Source organism: Lacerta agilis, chromosome 2 (assembly GCF_009819535.1).
Source record: "Lacerta agilis isolate rLacAgi1 chromosome 2, rLacAgi1.pri, whole genome shotgun sequence".
In the NCBI taxonomy this organism is placed as follows: Eukaryota; Metazoa; Chordata; class Lepidosauria; order Squamata; family Lacertidae; genus Lacerta; species Lacerta agilis.
In genome coordinates this window covers 73,155,861-73,178,874 of record NC_046313.1, presented here as the reverse complement: position 1 = coordinate 73,178,874, position 23,014 = coordinate 73,155,861, and the positions used below count along the sequence as shown (strand labels likewise).

The following is a 23,014-nucleotide window of genomic DNA, read 5'->3' as shown; positions in this document are numbered from 1 at the left end:
ATGCAAATTTCTCTGGGCTTTTCTGTCTAGTATTCATGAATTACAGTGAGTTAGACCACCATGTAATTCTCTGTTGGGCTGTATCAGAATGGGCCAACTTGTCTCATTTTGTAAAGAGCAAGGTACTATGTAGATACCATTTGCTGGTTTCCCCCACCCCCACCCCACAAAATACATTCAGGCTTGCCTTGACCAGGAAATAATACCTAAAAGTTATTCGCTTATTACAAGTTTTGTAGCCAGGTTTCCTATGGCCAAGTCTTTCATCAAGTATTGTTAGTCAGGTTCTTTTCTCTCTGGATTCCAGGTCACATTTTTTGTTAGGTAGGTGGTGAAGCAATTTTAATTTCCATATTACTGCCTTTTGCCATGGGTCTTCTGTAGCCACCTACCTATTCAATCAGCTTCTGCAGGTATCTTCAACCCTTTCAGACCCAAGAGCCACTTTTAACCCAAACATGGATTTGGGGGCCCTTTTCTTAATCTTTTACCATATATTTGCATGGCAGTAGTGCTCCTGTTTGCAACCCACCTTGGATTAGGCTGTGACCCGCTAGTGGGTTCCAACACACATTTCACAGAAATCATTCAATAACAACTTTCTTTCTTTCTTTCTTTCTTTCTTTCTTTCTTTCTTTCTTTCTTTACAAATCTCTGTCTATGAAACTTCGTTAGTTCAGTGCTCACTATACAAACATGAGCCAAATTATATTTCAAGTACTGCTTTAAAGTTATCCAGATTTCCCAGTGCTCTGCAGCTGTAAAACCCTGTACAGACTAATAACAAAGAATTACCATCCTCTGGTTTGGTCAATGCCTTCAGCAATGAAGTCAGCAGGAAACGCATCTTCAAATTCTCTTTTGTTCTCAAATGGGTAATGGACTTGGGCATAAGGCATGCTCCCACTCTCAAACCAGCAGTCAAACACTTCTGAAACACGATGTAATACACCTTTGCCGCAACGTGAGGGGATGGTTATATAATCAACGCTAAAGGGAAAATAATCCAGCAACAGTTTAAACACTGAATTTCCACTCTACAAGTTGGAAATTAGTCTTAAGGAAACCAATTACAGAAACAGATGTCAATTCCAAACTTCTATATCTAACATATTCAAGTTGCTTACATAGATTTTCCAAAATAATTCAGAACTGAAAGGGTTTCACTAATTTAGCACAAATACAATATACTTAAATTATTGCTAACAAATACAAATTGCTGAAAGCTACCCTAATGTCCCACATATCTCTCCATGTCAGTTTCCAAAGAATGATTGTCAACTAACACTAGAAATAGCCTATGCTTCCCAATAAAACACTGCATTTCAAACCACATCAGAAATGCTTTTGCAGAAGAACCTTATACAATCCACATCAGTCCAGAGTCTGAATCTGTCAGCTAAAGCAACATATTATGGGGTTCCATTAATAAACTGTTACTATACAGGAGTTTTTTGTGGGGGTTGTACAGATAAATGGCCAAAAGCCTGTTCCAATCTCTGCTTAAGCTGCAGCTACAGAAGGGTTGGGAGAAACTCCAGAACTTATATATATAGGTACACACGAGAAACCAGATTGAACCGAAGGTAACCAGACTGAACTCAGTAAGCCAGTGGTGGGAATCCTGTGGTTCTCCAGATAAGGTTGTACTGTAACTCACCATCCCTGTCCACTAGGTATGCTGGCTATTAATCAAGATCTTAAAGATTCACAATTTATCCATCCCTGCTCTAAACAGTGTCATAAACTAGTTGGTAGTATCTCGCCACCAGGTTGAAAATTAAACTCCTGGATTTGCTCTCATTCAGGAGCTAGGGGAAACTGAGGTGGGAAAGTATCGAAAAAAGATATTCTGTAACTTAAGGTGTAGCACAGCAGCAGGACCATCTCCAGAGAATTGGCTGATAGTCCTTTCTGGTTTGGACAAGCAACCAGTTTCTAGACTCTAAAATCAGGGTAGCATTTCTGAAATGGATTCAAGATCCACAAATGAGCAGAGCTATTTCTGAGCTACAACAGATCCTGGCCTGCTTTTGTTACAATCACTTACCTTTCTCTGTGGAGATCAGTCACTTTCACTCCTGACAGCAATTCCAGTTCTGCTACAGACCCAACACAGACCACCTGTTAAGTCCAATACAGTATATCAAATAGGATTTGTTAATGAAAATAGTTCATAGCTGAAGCATGCAACTGGAAAAGTCAGTTGATACTACACTTCTAAACCTCTTATACTAATTGAATGCTATGAAGCCCAGCAGCTGTTTGAAATATTTGTAAATTGGTTTTAGCAAAGCTGAATCACTTCATATTCCATGTGTTTGTAAATATCACAGGTGCTAATCTTGTGATAGCACAGGCAATGGCAAGTACTGTAAGAAGAAATGGAGGCAAACAAACTACCCAAACCAACACACTTTCTCCTTAACTTCACCACTGTCACCAAGCGGATATCTTCCCCCGCCCCCGCCCCATGACTCCACTAAATAAGCTTTTAACCTTTTGGATGTACATACATACATATCCTTTATTCGACCGATAGTCAAAAAGAAAGAAAAAACATTTCTCAATGCAAAATTATAGAACTAAAAAAAAAACATCAGAGGGATACACAATTAAAATAGGATAGCACTAGTAAACCTCGTACAGATAACCCACATCGAGACATTCAATTTTGCGCTTCCGACACTTGAGTGCCAGGAAGAGGAATTTAGCCACAGATAAGGTTATTTTCCCAGTGGGCTTATTCAGCAGATATGCTACCTGCCTTTCTCTTAATCGAGAGCTAAACTGAGATAAATATGGGGCTATGAGATATTGCCTTAAATCGTTATAAAAGGGACAACTGAGTAGAATGTGTTCTGTGGATTCTACCTCTCCTAAAGCACAATGGCACGTTCTCTGATCATATGGAATTCCTCTAAATCTTCCCCTCAAAACCACCGAGTCAAGAACGTTCAGTCTGGCCGCAGTGAGAAGTCTGCGGTATTCCACATAGTGGATATCCGCCAGGTAACGGGCTGGTGCAGCCCGATATACCTGCTCCCCCAGAAACATCCCAGGTTTCACGCGGGCTATGTCCTCGTGTCTGGCGATATCCCCCAATCTCTGAGCGATCATCGCTTTAGCATGTCTATATGTCATGGACTCTATATAAAGGTAGGACAGTCCACACTTCTGCACTTCCTCCACCACCTCCCCTTACCATGGTGATTTAAAATTACCCCTCAGTATCAGAGGGGCCAAACCCACCGGTCTAAAGCATAACTTGAGCCATAGCCATAATTTCGTTTTCAGGGCCACATACCTAAAGGCTTGGCAGCCGGTCTCTAGTCTCATGACCACACCCGCAACAGGAGGGGGGATCCTGAGAATGGCCCAGAGGAATTGCGATTGGATAGATTCCAATCTTACAAAGTCTCTACGTGAACCCAAAGCAATGCCCACCAGTAGTAGTGGAAGGACTTTCATTTGGAAGTCTCAGGGCAACTTCCACTGTTTGTGCCTGTTTCTTGGCATACAGGGATCTAATCAGCAAGGCTGCTTTAGATGCATTTGTGGCTATGTATTTTCTGTGTGCCAGGAAAGACCTGTTTGATCGCACTACCTGGCCCAGGTATTTGAAGCAACTAACCTGTTCTAGAGGAATACAATTAATCGACCACGAATGGAGTTTCGGTCGAGCAGCAAAGACCATTATTTTGGTCTTGGCATAATTAAGTTGGAGCTCATGTTGGATCTCGTATTCATGAAGTGCTCAAAGCATCCTCCTCAGCCCAATGGGGGAGATAGCTAAAAGGGCGGCATCGTCTGCATACAGGAGGACATTCAAAGCTCGACCTGCTAGTTTTGGGGGATGGAAAACAGCATTGGCCATATGAGCCACTAGCGATTTAATATAAAAATTGAACAGGGCAGGGGCAAGCAAACAGCCCTGTCTTACCCCCCCTAGTGGTGGCAACCGGATTGGAAACTAACCCCTTATTATCTAACCTAATTCTCAAGTAGGTATTTGTATGCAGGTTGATAATCAGGAGAAGACGACGGCGGTCGATAGATGTCGCTGAATGTTAACTTTCCCAACTAATTCTTTATACTAGGTGGAGTTGAATGCAACTTAGGCATCTGTGCAAGGCCTCAAACCAAATTGTGATTTTACTTAAGGTTTTAGTAATGCAACAAAAGACCTAATTTTAGTTTTTGTTGTTATCCAAAACAGCAGATTAAAACATTAATAACTGTATTCAGCCCAAGTACAAAATGCCAGACAGTCCTTTTGCATCACAACATTCATAGTGCCAGTTGTAACACACATTTATTATTTGTAATGTTATTTGAGGTACATTAGATCCCTTCTATTATCTCCTACATTACTTCTGGGAACCAAGGTTCTTTTGTGTTAAGACTACTTTTTGGATTGCAATACCAATTAAACAACTTCTTATAAATGGGAGTCATTTTGAAATCAGACAAAACTTTTCCTTCCCTAGTTAGAACTTTTTAAAAGGTGTCCATTGGATTTCATCAGCAGATTGATTGTTTTTGACAATAGCAAATAGAAAAAAGATGGAAAAAGTTTTAACTAGCAAGTTTTAAATAAGTATGCCAACTCTAAATATGGGGGGGAAATGCTTTTTAAAAAACAAGCTACAGATATTGATGGAAGAATCGTTCAATGCTTTTGACACACCAGCAATCTCGAAAGTAAAACTGTCTCCCAGAATTACCATGACAGCAGGATCGCATGCATTCCAGAAACAGATGTACCCCAGAGAAGTGTCTTATACCTACTGTGTTCATTCACAATATACTTTTTTGCAAGTTTTGTGGTGCCTAGCTACCGGTAACTGAGCATCATTAAGACATGTCACCATTCTGAATTGCAGTAAAATCCAGCAATGCCTCCATTTTAGCAGTGGCAGGGGAAAGCAGCCGAAGCATGAAGCAGTCAATTAGTAATCTTCCCAAAATGGCAATGGAAGCCTTAAGCCATTGAGGATCACACCTTTTTACTAGTTGATCTGATCTACAATTGCACTCTAAGCACAATCACAGTAAATAAAATAAAATGTAGCTATCTTGACTTAAATTATTTTTACTCACCTCTTCAAAATCGTCACTGACCCACAATGGGATTGGCGTCCCCCAGTATCGATTTCGTGAAATTGCCCAATCACGTGCCTCTCTCAACCAATTTCCAAAACGCTTCTCTCTCACAAAGTCAGGAACCCTAAGTTTTAAAAAGAAAATCTTACTTACAATAAACAAAATCAAGAGAACTTGTTAGGCATATATAGACCCCTATGTTGGAATATTGTAATTTTGATAGTGTGTACTTTGTTTACTTCTCTGGACCATTTAGTCATAAATAAAAGGTCACAACAGTGATCAGAAATCAACACACTTTTCTCCGATTTCCAATTTTGTAGTTTGCTATAAAAGTAAACGTTTCTGGCTCACCCCTCGTATATGGAAAGGAGGAGACTGAAGGTCACTGTGGCTCACTCATGTACCGGTAACAATAAACCTTGCTTTTCTGTAACATGTGAACCAAGATATTACCTACACTCAAAATAATTTTAGATGCAAACAAGTTTATGCTGATCTAGTGTTTTGGAGAGCATTGTTTCATGTGCCTCCTTTGGTTCACCAAATTGCAATGCACTTTCAGAAGAGATATGAGATTCAGGTTCTTTACACCATGTTGCTGCTATATCATCCTACAACCCAGGCTTCCACAACCTTGGGCATTTGCACCTCTTTCATCCTTGCTTCATATTTCCCACATGCTATCTCACAATAATAGGATGCCAGGAAATAACTTGGTCCCTAAGTTATCCTCCAAAATGAACACCCTAAACATAAACAAAATACTTCTGCTGACTGTCACTGTATATAAACCCAGCAGAGTATGTTTTGTGCTTGCTGCTTAATATTTGGGCAATAGGTCTCATTCTGTGACTTTTCTATGAAGTTTTAAGTTACTTTTTGTTTTCAGGAAATGTAAGTCAAATTTCCAGCACAACTATTGGAAAAAAAATTTTTTAGAACTCAGCAATTTAGCTTTCCAATCGCATGAATTTCCTTGCTTTGAAAGAATCTAAGTGCCTTTGAAAGTGCTAGAGCCTCAATTTATTACACTTATACACTTTGTGCTGACCTAAAGAGACCCAAGTGGAAAACTGAATTAAGATAAAAGAAGAGCATTTGAACAATTCGCTAATGTGGAAAATGAACTTTGCAACCTTTACAATAGCTTTCAGCTACAAGATGCTGGCAGGTGGCACCTGTAGCTTAAAACAGATAAAAGCTACTTAAACCGTGAATAGATGCTAACAAGAGATCCAAAAGTGGAACAATGCAGGCAATGTAGCTTATGGACACACATATCTTTTTCCTTTAATTGAAAAACTGAGCATCTGGGAACATTTTTCATTATTACTAAGAGCTGAGGTGAGGCGGAACAGAGGTAAGCTGACCCTGCACTCTCTAGGTTTGCCTCTCCTATTTGCTGTAACAGTTACATCAACAGCAATCCCAACTTGCAGTGGGCCTGCCAGCTTTGCTACTACAGAGAGTCACAGGTAAGACTTTTCTTTTTCCCACCCCTCCCTTTGCTGGTGCAGCAAAGGCACCAAGGGAAGGCTGCACAGAAAGAAAATGTGGTGCTCTTACAGTATTTATTGTGTCTGATGTTTAGCAATCTTACCTTTGGGTAAGTAGAGAGATGATAAAGGTTCCTTTTGTCCCTCATCAAAATGACAAGACATTTTACTAATACAATAACAGAGTTAAATTAGGCCTCAAATCTGAGTGTGCACTTTTACACACACTCAACTTTAATACGACATGATGGAGTTTCCTTCAAGCAAGTTATTCTTTTGCACAATGGCCTACATTGAACAAGGTCATTTGTTATTTAACCATCACAAATATTATATTAAAAAATAAATGCAAAACTTAGTTGACTGTATGAAATAAACAAAGTCACCCTTACACATGAATTAACTAGCCTTCCAGAACAGTTGCTTTATTCTAAATCAAGAGGAGAGGGGGTACAGCTCAAGGCCCAAGTGCAGTCTTTTAGACCCGACACAAACTTGTATCACTGGCCTCCTCCCCCAAACATATCTATCCCATACATACAATTTCTTGAGTCACGAAATAAAAGTTCCTGTTTTAATTCTGAAATTACATTTTCTACATTTCTGAACTTACAAAACGGCCCACAGTGGGACTTTTCAACCATGCCCCAAAGCACTCCCACCTCCTTGCTGTTTTTGTTTACCACAACATCCATTGATGAGTTTCCAAACTAGTTTGCCAAATTAACCAGAAAGTGTTCTATTAATCATCGATGCCCGCTGCTTTTGTACGCAGAAGATGCAGTAATTCTTTCCTACTCTAGAGTAGGCCTAAATAGAGCAATGAAGAGTTTTGCTTCGTACTGTCAAATCAACATTTAACCATTAATCATTCTAAAACCAAAATAATGATCTTCTCTAGAAGCTGGAAACAATACATATGGAAGCTGGATGGTGTAGTTGTGGAACAAGTTTCTAAATTTCAATACTTAGGCATTTTATTTCAACAAAATATGAGATGGAAGGCACAGATTCAATCTCTCCTTAAAAAAGCGAAAGCCGTGTCCTATGCACTTCTTCAATTTTACTTTACGGATGGTGCCTTGCATGTGCCCTCAGGGTTGAAGGTGTACCAAGTGAGGGTAATTGCCACACTCACTTATGCGGCTCCACTTTGGGCTGCCCTGGCAAATCTTTCTCCTCTTGAGATCATACAAAATCATTTTTTACGGTGTCTCTTGAAAGTCCCTTCCTGTGTGAGTAACGCGGCTATTCGTGTTGAACTGAGAATGCCTTCCCTAGAGACACTTCTGTGGAAATATGTCTTTAGTTATTGGCTAACACTTTGGTTTAGATTACCTAACTATTATATAGCCCAATGCCTCTGGCACGATGAGTTTAATAGCCCTTGGGCCAGTAAGATACATGCTAAACTTTTATCTATTAGAATCTCGCCCATAGAAGTCTTGGACTATGATCTTACCTTAGCAAGGAAAATTATTAATCAAAGATTGGACGACATAGAGTGGCAGCGTAATCTTATGCTTGGTGGGGGGCTATGTTCCCCGCGTCAGTTGGGCATCATTCCACCAACTCATGTGGCATCTTACCTATCATCTCTCTCTATTGCTAGTCATCATTTTGCTTTTATCAAAGCGCGTTTCAATGCTTTCCCTTCAAACACCCTTTTTCAAAGATTTTCTAGGGGTCAAGTCTCGGTTTTATGTTCCTGTGATAATAGATCGATCGAAACACTTCAACACATAGTGCTTATATGTCCTTTATATTGTGCTGTTTGGAAGAACTTATTGTTACCATTAATCCATAAATGGCCTGGGCATCCAGCAGACTTTTATCTTGCTTTCTTATTGCAAGATACAGATCAGTATGCAACTCTTCAAATGGCGAAATTTTTAACTTCTGTTCTGACATATAAGCGACGTAATGGACTGCTGTTTGGAAAGTGAAATTTCCTTATAATTCCCATATTTAATTTTGTATCTTTATTAAGGCTTTTATTGTCATTATTTTTAAATTTTAACTGTGTGTGTATATTTGTCTTAGTTTTGTTTTATATGAGCTTAAAGCTGAAATAAAGTGATTGGTTCTATTAATCCGGGAATACAGAAGGAGGAGGGAACACACACACATGTGGCTCATTCCCAACGATCAAGTTTGAAAGGATCAGAGCACTTCTGAACACAGCAATTTTTATTATTTATTTTCTAGTTAATTACCAATCAAGCTCATGGCAGTTGCTCCGGGACAGGGAACCTGTAATCCTCCAGATGTTGTTAGACTGCAACTACCAATGAGCCCCAATGAGCATGGTGAAGAAGAAGAAGAAGAAGAAGAAGAAGAAGAAGAAGAAGAAGAAGAAGAAGAACTCTACCCCACCCATCTGGCTGGGTTTCCCCAGCCACTCTGGGAGGCTTTCAACAGAACATTAAAAACAGAATAAAACTTCAAACATTAAAAACTTCCCTAAACAGGGCTGCCTTCAGATGTCTTCTAAAAGTTGGATAGTTGTTTATTTCCTTGACATCTGACGGGAGGGCATTCCACAGGGCTGGTGCCACTACAGAAAAGACCCTCTGCCTGGTTCCCTGTAACCTCACTTCTCGCAGTGAGGGAACCGCCAGAAGGCCCTTGGCGCTGGATCTCAGTGTCCGGGCAGAACGATGGGGGTGGAGACGCTCCTTCAAGTATACTGGGCCAAGGCCGTTTGGGGCTTTAAAGGTCAGCACCAACACTCTGAATTGTGCTCAGAAACGTATTGGGAGCCAATGTAGGTCTTTCAAGACCAGTGTTATATGGTATCAGCGGCCACTCCCAGTCAGCGATGATGGGAGCTATAGTCCAACAACATCTAGAGTTCCCTATCCCTGCAGTAGATGTATTAGACATTTCACAGGATACAAACAAACAGGTGAAGTGAGCATAGTGATTTCCTCAGATATCTTTGGTCCTGTATTCTGATTTGCCACACTTCTCCCACATCTAAAACCTTCCGGATTTTAGATAGTAAATTGACACATTTAAAATAGGGTTTCACCAGAAAGGTTTTACAGCGCACCACGGTGCCGTTTTATTATCAGTTACAACCACTTCCTTTTGTTTATTCATTCCTTGGAAGATACAGCAGGATCATTTGTCAAAATTAAGATAAACTGTTGCTAGGTTCTTAAAATATGCAAGTTCCAAAATACATTAGTATTAAGTTCTCTCATTAAAAACAAATTAGAAATTCAATTAGGTTATAAAATTAGTCAAACCACATTTAATCTAGTTCATCAGAAGCAGTGCCTATAAGGAGTAGGAAGTATTCCTATGAGAAATCTAGTCCTAGCAGCCAGCAAGGATTCTAAAGGCAGTGCAAGCATCATACCAATTCCAAAGGATGCTATAAAGGCATCCCCTCTTTTATCATCCCTAGTTTTAAAATTCTGTAAATCCCTCAACAACCCCATTGGGGAAAAATAGAGAATATCACTGGACCTTTTCATGGCACTAAATCAGATAGATCTGCAGACATTTTTGCACCCTTCAATAAGTACCAATACTGAACCAAAGCATTTACATATAACATGGCACCGTACTCTGATACCTACACATGCAAATTTATCATACAGCTTCAACTTCAAAAGAGAGCAGCTCAGCAGGCTACTATAACAGACTTTGAAAACCTGATAGCAAGTAACGGGCCTAATATCAAACCAGAATCTAGTCCTCTCTCAATACCAGAAAACATTGTTTATGCTGTGTGCAATGTGAAATAAACTATCAACAAAACTGTTCAAACAATGCCAAGGAATGCTGGGAAATGATGTTGAGCACCAAGCTCTTTCTGTTAGATATTTGGGTTCATATTGAAAAATTATTATATTCAAAATCAAGGTGAGAGTTTAGCATCACTAAACAGCTTGAATAATGAAGATATCCCAACAATTAGACAAGATGTGTTAACCATACTAATAATGACAGCTAAATTCCAAACTGTCCTACGTTGGACATTCCTCTCTCGAGGGCTAGCAGACAAAAATCTAAGACACCTTCAAAGAGGACAAAAGAACTACCCAGCTAAAAATTCTGTCCAACCCCACAAACACCAACAATTTTTTGGTGAAAAGGTTCCTATTTCATTCTGACATGCATGGATTTAATTAAGCTCTTTTGGAAAAACACAGCTGCAGACAACTTAAATCTTTGTACACTTCTCACAAATCTATTGCTATTATGACTTTCAGCATTGTACCACCTGTTATGTGACTTTAAATGTGTACTAAAAGGAATAAGCAGAAATCAAATGACAGCCAAAATAAATGAAAAAGGTGCACTATAAACCAGCCCTCCCCAATGTTGTTGGACTCTGAGCATTTCCTGAGGAGAGTTTGAGTCCAATAACATCTGGAGTGCACCATTTTGGGAAAGGCAGTTGAAATGTTTATTGCCTAATACAATCCCGTAAGAATGAAATCCTAGAAGCCAGTTAATTAAAAGCTCAATTGCCACCTTTTCCACAGAGACATAATTTTCTTTCAGAGAATCATGCACTATCATTTGCATATTTTCAGTGTATATTTTCAAGACAGTAAAAGCTTGCAGCAGACAACAATTAACATAGAAGACAAATACTTCAAGCTTACAACTATTTTCCCGTAAGGTCATTAGCAGCTCTCAGCACTGAGTACCAAAGATTGCACTTGCTTGCTATGGAGCCTTTATAAAAATGTGAACCATGCATTTGCTTACACCAAGCCAGAAAGTCACACTGGAAGCGTTTATGGAAACTTACATAAAGGCCCTACTTAAATTTAGCTTCCATGAAAAGAATATGACTATGAAAAATTATTCATGTTAACAGTATTGCAGAGAAACCAACACATACATTTTTAGGCTCTTTCTTTTAGCTTTTCCCCAAGAAACAATAGCAGCAAAAAAAGCAATTTGCCCCTTAAATACTACTATATTTATCAGGCTCCCAAATCTTAAGGGAAGAGAGCTCTGACACTCTCAGACGTTTACCCCATTATGTAAGTCGCAGACTGCAAGAATATCTATCTGTTAAAACGCCCAATTGTATACATTACTTTCTGTCACCCTTCATAAATGGTACACGTCTTTATTTCCATTGCATCATGAGTTGTAGAAGAGGTGGAAAAGATTATTCCAACACAAAAGGGCTGCCAAAGATTGACTCGTAATTGAAGCCCAGTAAGACTAAGACCAAAGACCAAGTTCACTGGCAGCACACACGTGCCCTTGGCCGATAGGTAGAGACATCAAAAGAAAGAAGCAGCATTTGGAGCAAGAGATCTCCATCTACTGACACAATAGTTGGAATTCAGACTCCTTGTTCAATCAAAGCAAATGTCAGAAATGCTCAAGACTTTACTGGCAAACGTCTACACCTCATTAGAAAAACAGACAACCAAATGTTAGAGAAGATACAGGAATGCTGCATGGATAGTAGCTATGTGAGCATCAACAGCTTCATGCAACAATACTAATGGACTCAATGCAACTGGAATTTCTAGTATGGTCCTCAGAGAAATTAAAAGTAATCTTCCCGTCCAAGTGTACTTGGCTACTGGATCAGTTCACACATCAACTTAAGCCATAGGTAAAAACAAACTGTGGTTAAATTCGGTGGGATTGACTGCAGAAATCTTTCTTTACAGTCTGGCTTAAGTTCAATAAACCTTTTTCCAGCTTAAATTCAAGTAGGGGATGTCAGCTACACAGCGACAGAGTTCCTTACTAAAACAGAAGTGGGGGAGAAATAGCTGCAAGACAATAATGAAACTATGAAGTAAAAGAGTAACTGAGGAGATTACCAGTAGCACTGGGCATTATTTTCCAGCAACTTCTCCACCATGTGCTCCACACGGACAAACCAGCTTGGCACAGCTTTGTATATTAGAGGAGTATCCGACCTAAAATAAATGATATGAAAAGAAAATTAGGCATGCTCTTTAGCTATTCTGCAATACTTGTTGCACCAGCTTCACAAGTTACCCCTCTAAAATTCAGTAGCAAAATTCCCATTGATTTCCACGTACAGCATGACTGTGCCCCTTGCCTCCAGAGTCTCACTGAAATGGCGACTAATATAGAACTCCAATATATTACCCAGGGGAAAAGGAAAGCTATCTGAGTACATGAATACATGAGGATTCCAATTTAGTCCATAAGAAGTGGGAAGTCTTTTATTTAAAACCCACCTGGCAAGGAACTTAAGAATACAGTTACTGAATCATGCATCAAGGAGAATCATAGAGGACACCTTGCAAAAGTATAGATTCATCTTCCTTTAAATGTTCTTCCTTAAAGCTTCTGAAAGGTTTCCTCTGCCCCATACACACATAAAATTAAAAAGGTTTAATAATACATTTAAGAAGAAGGGCCATAGCTCAGTGGCAGAGAACATGCTTTGTGTGCAAAAGATCCCTAGTTATTGAACTAGGGATTTTTTTGGGATCCTTGGCATCTCCAGGGAGGATTGGAAAGGAACCCTGTCTGAAACCCTGCAGAGCTGCTGCCAGTCCCTGTAAACCAGGCATAGGCAAACTTGGCCCTCCAGATTTTTGGGACTACAACTCCCATCATCCCTAGCTAACAGTACCAGTAGTCAGGGATGATGGGAATTGTAGTCTCAAAACATCTGGAGGACCGAGTTTGCCTATGCCTGCTGTAAACAATACTGGGATAGATGGAGAAATTCTCTGACCCAGTGTAAAGCAGCTTCCTATTCCTAAACTCAGTTTTCACTATTAACCTCTTATATTAAAGACAACACAGGGACTGTGCCTGCATTCAGACTCTGCAATACTTTAAGATGCCATGGGCTATTTGCTAATCTGTTCAGACATAAGCTGCTGAAAAGCTAAAATGCATTTCTCAACACCAAGAAAGAATTTAAATTCAATGTATAGCGCATACTAAACTGAATGAAGAGGAGAAAGAGACAACTTGCTTTTGAAACCCCATACAACAAAAGCGAAAATATTATCTGCCTCCTTTCAATACAAACATGTAATTCTACGTAATCTAAAGCTAATGGTTTTCAAGAAGGCTGGCAATCTCTCTTGTCAGCATACTGAAATTCTAAACAGAACAAAAGTACCAAAGCTATATATGTAAAGAAGCTTAGTTTCATCATTTATCCCTTGCCTTGTACAGGCATAATAATGGTTCCCTGCAAATGCTAAGCAGAGTTACATATCAACCAGAATTTGAAACCAGGGCATGAAGAATTGCATAGCCTGATTAAGAGAGAGCCTTGTTATTAGCAGTGTAGAACAAATACTAAACTGCAGCTAGGGCTGACAAAGGTAAAATGTGTGCTAGATATGGAAGGGAAAAGGAAGAGAAGATACATACATTCCAAAGGCATGTTTCTAATATCCAAACCAGAGTTTGCAGGAAGCAAGCATTACATATGGGCCAGATCCCAATGTACCAACTGACATCATATCTCAAAACATTTTGCTATTAACAAATATAACTCTGTTCAGTTCAGCACGTGGAAAACATAATTAAAACTGAGCAAAAGTGATTGATACAATACTACTATGCCAAACCAGTTTGGGGCAATTATTTCACTTTCTACAGCTCTCCCTAAAAGTTTAGAAGTTTAAAGGACTGCACACACACACACACACACACACACACACAACTAGTCTTTTGCTATGAAAAAATGTCTCCCAGGCCTAGCCAATTATAGAATTTTGGGAATAAGGGAGATTCAACAAGATTGATTAATTCTTCTTTTTAAAGGTCTTAGAGAATATAGACAGATTACACTTGAATACAAATCCAAACTAGCTTTAAAAGATCTATAACTTCACAGGAAGAATTTTGATACTCTTTTTGCAATTTCAAAGGGCAAAATAAATTGATACATGAGATTTAATTGGTTTGAACTATATAACACAGCTTATATTTATACACCTACTGCTAAATTCCTCTGAGCCAGAACTTTTATTTTTCTGAAAACTATGCCACCACTGGACATATTAACGAAAGTCGAGTTATAACAGCAGCTAGTGCAGCTCTCGCAGAATTGCTGCAATGGGAGAAAAATCTGGCGCACACACTATTTAACTTTTGCAGCTGAATTTTGCACTGCATACCGTTTCTGAACCATGCTGTAAGAGCCGTGGGGTAGTGTCTCATGAGTAACGACGCAGCAGCCCACCTATTTACAGTGCAGAGCAACAAAGTTCATGTCCATCTCAATCACTAGAAGAATCCGGGAGTGGCCCCTTCCGGCTCCTTCCCCAGCAAAATAGCTTTGGCACCCCAAGTCTCCTCCTGCTCTCCTTGCACTTAACCCCTCTGCGCAATTGGGGTGAGGCAAGTGGCGTGCCTCCCTCTTATCCAGCCGAACGGGAGTCGGTGTTGGGGCTCTGAGTAGCATCACCAAGCCCTCCTCCCTCCAGACTGCGTGTTTGCCTCTCCTGGCTGGGTGAGGCGCTGGGGCTCTCCGCAGCATCGCTGAGCCCTCTTCCCGCCAAACCAGCCCCTCCCCGTTTCTCCCCACTTGAGGTGTTGCTGCCTCCCGCACTGGAAGAGGAACAGCTGCCCAATGGTCAGGGAGGCTCTCTGTATCCCAACAGACCTGATGGCAGTTCCCTGACACATGGGCATTCACAGAATCTTTTTCTTGTGGGGAGGGGGAGACAAGGTAAAATAGTGAAAGAGGATAGCAAGTTAGTTTCTCATATTTCAGTTTCTACAAGTACTATACAGTGGACGCTCTGGTTGCGAATGCGTTCTGTGCGGGAGGCACGTTCGCAACCCGCAGGACTGCATCTGCACACACGCGGGTTGCGATTTGGCGCTTCTGCGCATGTGCGAGCACTGAAACCTGGAAGTAACCCGTTCCGGTACTTCCAGGTTTGGCGCGTTCACTTCCTGAAAACACAACCCCCAGTGAGCGCAACCCGAGGTATGACTGTAGAACATTTTTTTAAAAATCAAAGCTGGGAAACAGGATTTTTGCTCATTCAGGGGAGGCAACTGTTTCTCCCCTGCCCCTGCAGACACTCATGTTCTGAACCATCTTCAAGAGTGCACCTACATAGAGCACATTACAACGGTCCAGCCACGAGATTATAAGGGCATGAACAACTGTGGCCAGGCAACTGAAATGAGAACCTTCTGCAGTTATTTGTGAATAAATTGTGTCACTATGGGTTGTAGCCAATACAGTGCAATAAAAAAGCAGAAGAGGAAAAGGAAATACCTGCCTCCCTCCTCCCCACTGAGTGGGACCCTCGCAAAACATGTGGTCTGTAAAAGAGGGAAACTGCAATGGGCATGGGTGACTCAGGGTAAGTCGGCAAAGGCAGCTTCCATTCTAAAAAGCAGCCTCTGCCCAATTTGACATATAGTTACGGTAATCTTTCACTAAAAGTTGTGATAAATTATACACACAGTGTGCCAGAGGTGAGATCTACTTACAGATACAAAGAGAGCTTTTAATACAACTGACTTAACTGCATAGTTCCAGTTACAGGTGGGTAGCCGTGTTGGTCTGCCATAGTCAAAACAAAATCGAAAATTCTTTCTAGTAGCACCTTAGAGACCAACTGAGTTTGTTCCTGGTATGAGCTTTCGTGTGCATGCACACTTCTTCAGATACACTGAAACAGAAGTCACCAGATCCTTAAATATAGTGGGGGAGTGGGGAGGGGTATTACTCAGAAGGGTGGTGGGAATGGGTGATAGGCTGATAAGTGTGGAAAACCTGTTGACGACTCTAAACGGCTGCAATTAGTCTTGCAGGGAAAGGCAAGGGGTGAGATGGCTAAAGATGGCTTTGTTATGTATAATGAGATAAGAATCCAATGTCTTTGTTCAAACCAGGTTTCTCCATGGTTTTAAGTTTGGTGATTAGTTGCAATTCAGCCACTTCTCTTTCCAGTCTATTTCTGAAATTTCTTTGTATTAAGACAGCTACTTTGAGATCTTTTATAGAATGTCCTGGGAGATTGAAGTGTTCTCCTACTGGTTTCTCTGTCTTGTGATTCCTGATATCAGATTTATGTCCATTTATCCTTTGGCGTAGGGTTTGGCCTGTTTGTCCAATATAGAGAGCTGAAGGGCACTGTTGGCATTTGATTGCATACACAATGTTGGAAGATGAGCAATTAAATAGTCCTGAGATGGTGTGTTTGATGTTGTTGGGACCAGTAATGGTGTTATCCGGGTTTATGTGGCAGCAAAGTTGGCATCTGGGTTTATTGCAGGCTCTGGTACCAGTGTCCATGTTGAGTCCTGTTTTTGTATTATTGTGGGTGAGGAGCTGTTTGAGATTGGGTGGCTGTTTGTATGCGATGAAGGGTCTTCCTCCCAGAGCTTGAGAAAGAGAACTGTCATTGTCTAGGAGAGGTTGTAGATCTCTGATGATGCGTTGTACTGTTTTAACTTGGGAGCTGTATGTGATGACTAGTGGTGTTCTGTTATTTTCTTTTTTGGGTCTGTCTTGCAGCAAGTTCTCTCTGGGTATCAGTCTGGCTCTGTCGATCTGTTGTTTAACTTCATCAGGTGGATATTTTAGTTCTAAAAAGGTTTGCTGTAGATCTCTTAGGTGAGAGTCTCTGTCTGTAGAGTTGGAACAGATGCGGCTGTAACGTAGGGCCTGGCTATATACAATGGATTGTTTGGTATGTTTGGGATGGTAGCTAGAAGCATGTAGATATGTTTGTCGGTCAGTTGGTTTGCGGTATAAGGTGGTGTCTATGTGTCCATCCTGTATTTTTATAGTCGTGTCCAAAAAGTGTATTTCTTCCATAGATTGGTTCATAGTTAGGTTGATGGTGGGGTGAAAGTCATTGAATGTCTTGTGGAAGGTGTCCAGGGTCTGTTGACCATGTGTCCAGATAATAAAAATATCATCAATGTAACGCAGGTACAAGAGAGGTTTGAGTGGGTAGGAGTTTAGGAAACGTTGTTCTAAATCTGCCATGAAGATGTTGGCATACTGTGGGGCCATGCGGGTGCCCATTGCTGTGCCGTTGATCTGAAGGAACAGGTCCTCACCAAATTTTGTCCTTACCCACAACAACTTCAAATTTGGTGAGGACCTGTTCCTTCAGATCAACGGCACAGCAATGGGCACCCGCATGGCCCCACAGTATGCCAACATCTTCATGGCAGATTTAGAACAACGTTTCCTAAACTCCTACCCACTCAAACCTCTCTTGTACCTGCGTTACATTGATGATATTTTTATTATCTGGACACATGGTCAACAGACCCTGGACACCTTCCACAAGACATTCAATGACTTTCACCCCACCATCAACCTAACTATGAACCAATCTATGGAAGAAATACACTTTTTGGACACGACTATAAAAATACAGGATGGACACATAGACACCACCTTATACCGCAAACCAACTGACCGACAAACATATCTACATGCTTCTAGCTACCATCCCAAACATACCAAACAATCCATTGTATATAGCCAGGCCCTACGTTACAGCCGCATCTGTTCCAACTCTACAGACAGAGACTCTCACCTAAGAGATCTACAGCAAACCTTTTTAGAACTAAAATATCCACCTGATGAAGTTAAACAACAGATCGACAGAGCCAGACTGATACCCAGAGAGAACTTGCTGCAAGACAGACCCAAAAAAGAAAATAACAGAACACCACTAGTCATCACATACAGCTCCCAAGTTAAAACAGTACAACGCATCATCAGAGATCTACAACCTCTCCTAGACAATGACAGTTCTCTTTCTCAAGCTCTGGGAGGAAGACCCTTCATCGCATACAAACAGCCACCCAATCTCAAACAGCTCCTCACCCACAATAATACAAAAACAGGACTCAACATGGACACTGGTACCAGAGCCTGCAATAAACCCAGATGCCAACTTTGCTGCCACATAAACCCAGATAACACCATTACTGGTCCCAACAACATCAAACACACCATCTCAGGACTATTTAATTGCTCATCTTCCAACATTGTGTATGCAATCAAATGCCAACAGTGCCCTTCAGCTCTCTATATTGGACAAACAGGCCAAACCCTACGCCAAAGGATAAATGGACATAAATCTGATATCAGGAATCACAAGACAGAGAAACCAGTAGGAGAACACTTCAATCTCCCAGGACATTCTATAAAAGATCTCAAAGTAGCTGTCTTAATACAAAGAAATTTCAGAAATAGACTGGAAAGAGAAGTGGCTGAATTGCAACTAATCACCAAACTTAAAACCATGGAGAAACCTGGTTTGAACAAAGACATTGGATTCTTATCTCATTATACATAACAAAGCCATCTTTAGCCATCTCACCCCTTGCCTTTCCCTGCAAGACTAATTGCAGCCGTTTAGAGTCGTCAACAGGTTTTCCACACTTATCAGCCTATCACCCATTCCCACCACCCTTCTGAGTAATACCCCTCCCCACTCCCCCACTATATTTAAGGATCTGGTGACTTCTGTTTCAGTGTATCTGAAGAAGTGTGCATGCACACGAAAGCTCATACCAGGAACAAACTCAGTTGGTCTCTAAGGTGCTACTAGAAAGAATTTTCGATTTTGTTTTAACTGCATAGATTAGTCTTAGTGTCTAGCAAATAAAAGACAATCTAAACAGGACATATTTTTCACAAATAAGTTACCAATCAAAATGCTTCCTTTAAATAGTATGTTAATTCTTCTCCGTACCTCCAACAAAAAGGATAGCTGTGCTTATAAGAGCTGGTATGGACCAGTCTTCCTTGTTCTTTTAGGAATCTGATGATGTTCTTATCTGCATCCTAAGTAAAGCAAAATATTATTTTAGAATAATGATAACCCATACAAAGAATTTCTCCAGGTGGGTGGCAGCTTCAGGAAAGAAAAAAAGAGAGAAGTTACAAGCTAACAGCCAGTTCCAATGTAGCATGAGATTAATAACGTATCTGGCATTTAGCACAGATGCTGAGCTGGTTTTTATGTAATGTTAAACCATAGTTAAAACTATGGTTTAACGTGAAAGAACAGCTAATACAGTGCTGACTTTGCTCCTTCCACACTCCTGCTGTGCTGCCAGGAAACAAGCTAGAGACTGACTTGCTATGATGTTTGAAACTGGACTCAATGTTTCTTCCTCCAAACAGACCATGAGTGGTAAGCCAAGAACAGACCCAGGCTTCTGATTATAGCTTGTTTAGACAGAAGTGAGCAAAGATCTGAATGAAGAAGTGCTGGAGTGGAAATGGTTCATCTGGAATTTTCACCGTTTTCACAAACAATACCACTGACAAAATTTATGGCAAAAAGCAGCAGTAGGAAACAAAGCACACACATCTCTTCAGTCTCTGAATAATGTTTGACACTGAGTTTTTCTAGCTTCCTTCAGACAACCAACCTTCACATATTGTCCAGCAAAGTCTGTCACTTCTGCTGTGAAACAGCCCGAGGCATCAACAGGACAAACTGGTACTGAATCTTTCCGAATGATATTAAAATCCATACAGACTCTGTAGTCATCCTATGTGAGAAAAACAAAGTTAAATATTCAAATGTGTGTCTTTTGATTTCTAAGGCAGCATTCTGAATTTCAAAATTCTGCTGGATTCCCTAGATACCCCAACTTCAACAGGAACCTGATAAGTTTTTTCTTCACACTGTGAAATACTTTGCTTCTTGCGTTATAAAGTATCTTGTCACATTGAGGATTGGTTCATTCACACATGTTTTTCACTTCATGGTTGCAGCATCAACTGGTTACCCACATGTGTAAATGATCAAACACCACAGAAAGAAGCACCACATTCTGCACACTACCTCAGGAGACAAATACTTTCCAATCAAATGCAGATACAGTTGCAAATCAAATAATGAGTAATCAAGAGATTTTACATGATATGAGCCAGTCCCAAGACTTGCAAGATTTAGTCACCTTAATTTGCAGTTTCCCATGTTTTGGAGTGGGTGTGGTGGGTAATAGTGACTAGGGCAGGGTTGTAGATCAATGGTACAGCATGTGATTGTTCACAGAAGGTACAGTCAAACCTCGGTTGTCGAACGTAATCCATTCCAGAAGCCCATTCAGCTTCCGAAATGTTCGACAACCGAGGCGTGGCTTCTGATTAGTTGCAAGAGCTTCCTGCACTCAAGCAGAAGCCGCATCAGATGTTCGGCTTCCTAAAAACATTTGACTTCCGAAAAATGTTCACAATCCAGAGCATTTACTTCCGGGTTTTTGGTGTTTGGGGGCAGAAACATTCCAAAATGGAGCCATTCTGGAACTGAGGTTTGACTGTACCAGGTTCAATCTTAGGCATTTCCAGGTAGGCCTGGAAGAAAAACTCCCATCTGAAACCCTGGAAAGCCACTACAAGGCAGTGTAGACAATACAGAGCTAGATGATTTGACTTGGTAGGAGGCAGCTTCCCACACAATGGGCCCATGATCACATCAAACTGCCTGAGCATTTTGCCATTCTTGAAGAAATTGCAAATAATAATAATAATAATAATAATAATAATAATAATAATAATAATATCATCTCAAGTTCTCAGATTAGAGAGTTTCAACACGTGTCTTTTTGTTGGCATCTGTTGAGAGCAAACCATGGTTCAGCATTCTGCGAATGAGCATTGAATGAGTCTCAGGTTTGCATGTTCCCCTTTTAATGCTTCTAGAATGCTCTCTCGTGGTTTGCACATTGCACTATGTCAAACCATGGATCAGTACCATCCAGATTTGCAGAGTAGAACATGCAGCCACTTTGCTGTGCCCCACTTATTGTTCTGCTGCTGTGCTGAGTTAAGCCATGGTTTGGATTAACACACTGTCCAAGCCCAGGTTTGTGGTTTAATTCTCCCAAACAAAATGCAATCCATAAACCATAAAACAAACCTTGGACAAAGTTCGTATTTAGTTTGGAGTAACTATGAGTAAGCTGTGTGTCTGTGTGTCTGCTATAAAAGTTTGGAGAGAGCTAAATCATGAGCCCAAATTCAGACAATATGCTAAGACAAACCATGGCTGAACTAAGGCAGCAGTCACCTTGAGAGTTAATTTTTTTAATGCAGTGGACACACAGCCTGCTTACGATTAGGCTATCTTCTTTTCAAAAAAGATGTACTGCACCAAAGAGTTCCAATACAATTATGATGCTGTTTCTGCATTGTGTCAGGAGCAAATGGAAATTGGTAGGTAACAAGAATGTACTCATTGTCATTAGAATATGTGTACAGTGTGCTCCTGACAAGTTGCTGGATCAAAAAAGAATCTGAATTTCTCAATTAAACGAGTTAAGACAAGATCAAAACATATTTGACATAAAAGCACATAAGTGACTTTAAACTTACAGCGCCAAAGTAAGGAGCTTGATGTACAACCCCAGTACCTTCTTCTTCCTTCACGTAGTTGTCAGTCACTACAGTAAAGGCACCATTTTCTTTGCACTAGCATAAAAGAGATATAGTGGGTTTTTTATAAAAAAAAATGTACAAAACATTGGCATGGAAAATATGACAAGCCAGAAACATTGTTCAAGCATTCTAGTAATGGTTACATATGAATTTGTTCATAAAACCAACCGCTACAAACATGAGCTACATAAACTGACATAGAGAGAGATCAGCAGTATGAATACCAAACAAAAGCTTCCTGGATAGCTCAGCTGGTTAGAGTGAGTTGCTGACAATGCCAAGGTTGCAGGTTCGATCCCCATAAGGGACAGCTGCATATTCCTGCATTCCATGGGGTTGGACTAGATGATCCTCAGGGTACCTTCCAACTCTATTATTCTATTAGATATCTATGAGACACCCTCCAGAACTGAGGGACAATTCAGATCAAAAATAGCCATTTCTAATCAGGGTGGAATGTGGGTCTTTGCATGCACACATGACACAGCACATAGAACCGACATGCAAAGATGGCATGCATACATTTGCATATGATAAACCCACAATTTCCCTGATCCTTCATCTCAAACAAGGCATGGGAATATTCATGAGAAGATGCGGTAAGGACTCGGGATGATTAAAAAGGTCCTAAAGCTGTCAATGCGAAGATCATGGTGCACTGAACTGAGTAGTTCCACTGAAATCAATAAACTTAAGTTAGTCACTGTTCACAGATTTCAATGGATCTGCTCCAATTATTATTTGGACACAACCCTCTATTGTTCCACAAAGGGAAGCAAAGCACATAAAGCAACTCTAAATGTATTTTACACAGCAAGCCTATACATATCTACTCAAGAGTAAATTATGCAGAGTTGAATGGAACTTACTCCCAAGCAAATGTGTATAGGATTACAACCTTCATATCTTAATGAAGCCAAGAGTTATTGGATGGGATTCAACTAATGAGTCCCATCAGGGGAAGCCCTGGGCAAAGACTGATACTCCCAGTACAACACTGTTCTGTTGCAAAACACAGTAAATTTGA

The 23,014-nt window shown here is 40.4% G+C and overlaps 1 protein-coding gene across 1 annotated transcript in view; it reads right to left on the bottom strand.

Annotated features, from left to right (window-relative positions):
* IARS1 (isoleucyl-tRNA synthetase 1) overlaps positions 1-23,014 on the bottom strand; it is an 85,016-nt gene that overhangs the window by 39,380 nt on the left and 22,622 nt on the right. Inside the window, exons 11-17 of the mRNA XM_033140768.1 lie at positions 21,925-22,020; positions 19,974-20,096; positions 19,289-19,380; positions 12,422-12,520; positions 5,104-5,230; positions 2,051-2,124; positions 796-990 (exon numbers count right to left, since the gene is read on the bottom strand). Coding sequence (XP_032996659.1) covers positions 796-990; positions 2,051-2,124; positions 5,104-5,230; positions 12,422-12,520; positions 19,289-19,380; positions 19,974-20,096; positions 21,925-22,020 — 806 coding nt within the window. The remainder of the gene's footprint in view (positions 1-795; positions 991-2,050; positions 2,125-5,103; positions 5,231-12,421; positions 12,521-19,288; positions 19,381-19,973; positions 20,097-21,924; positions 22,021-23,014) is intronic.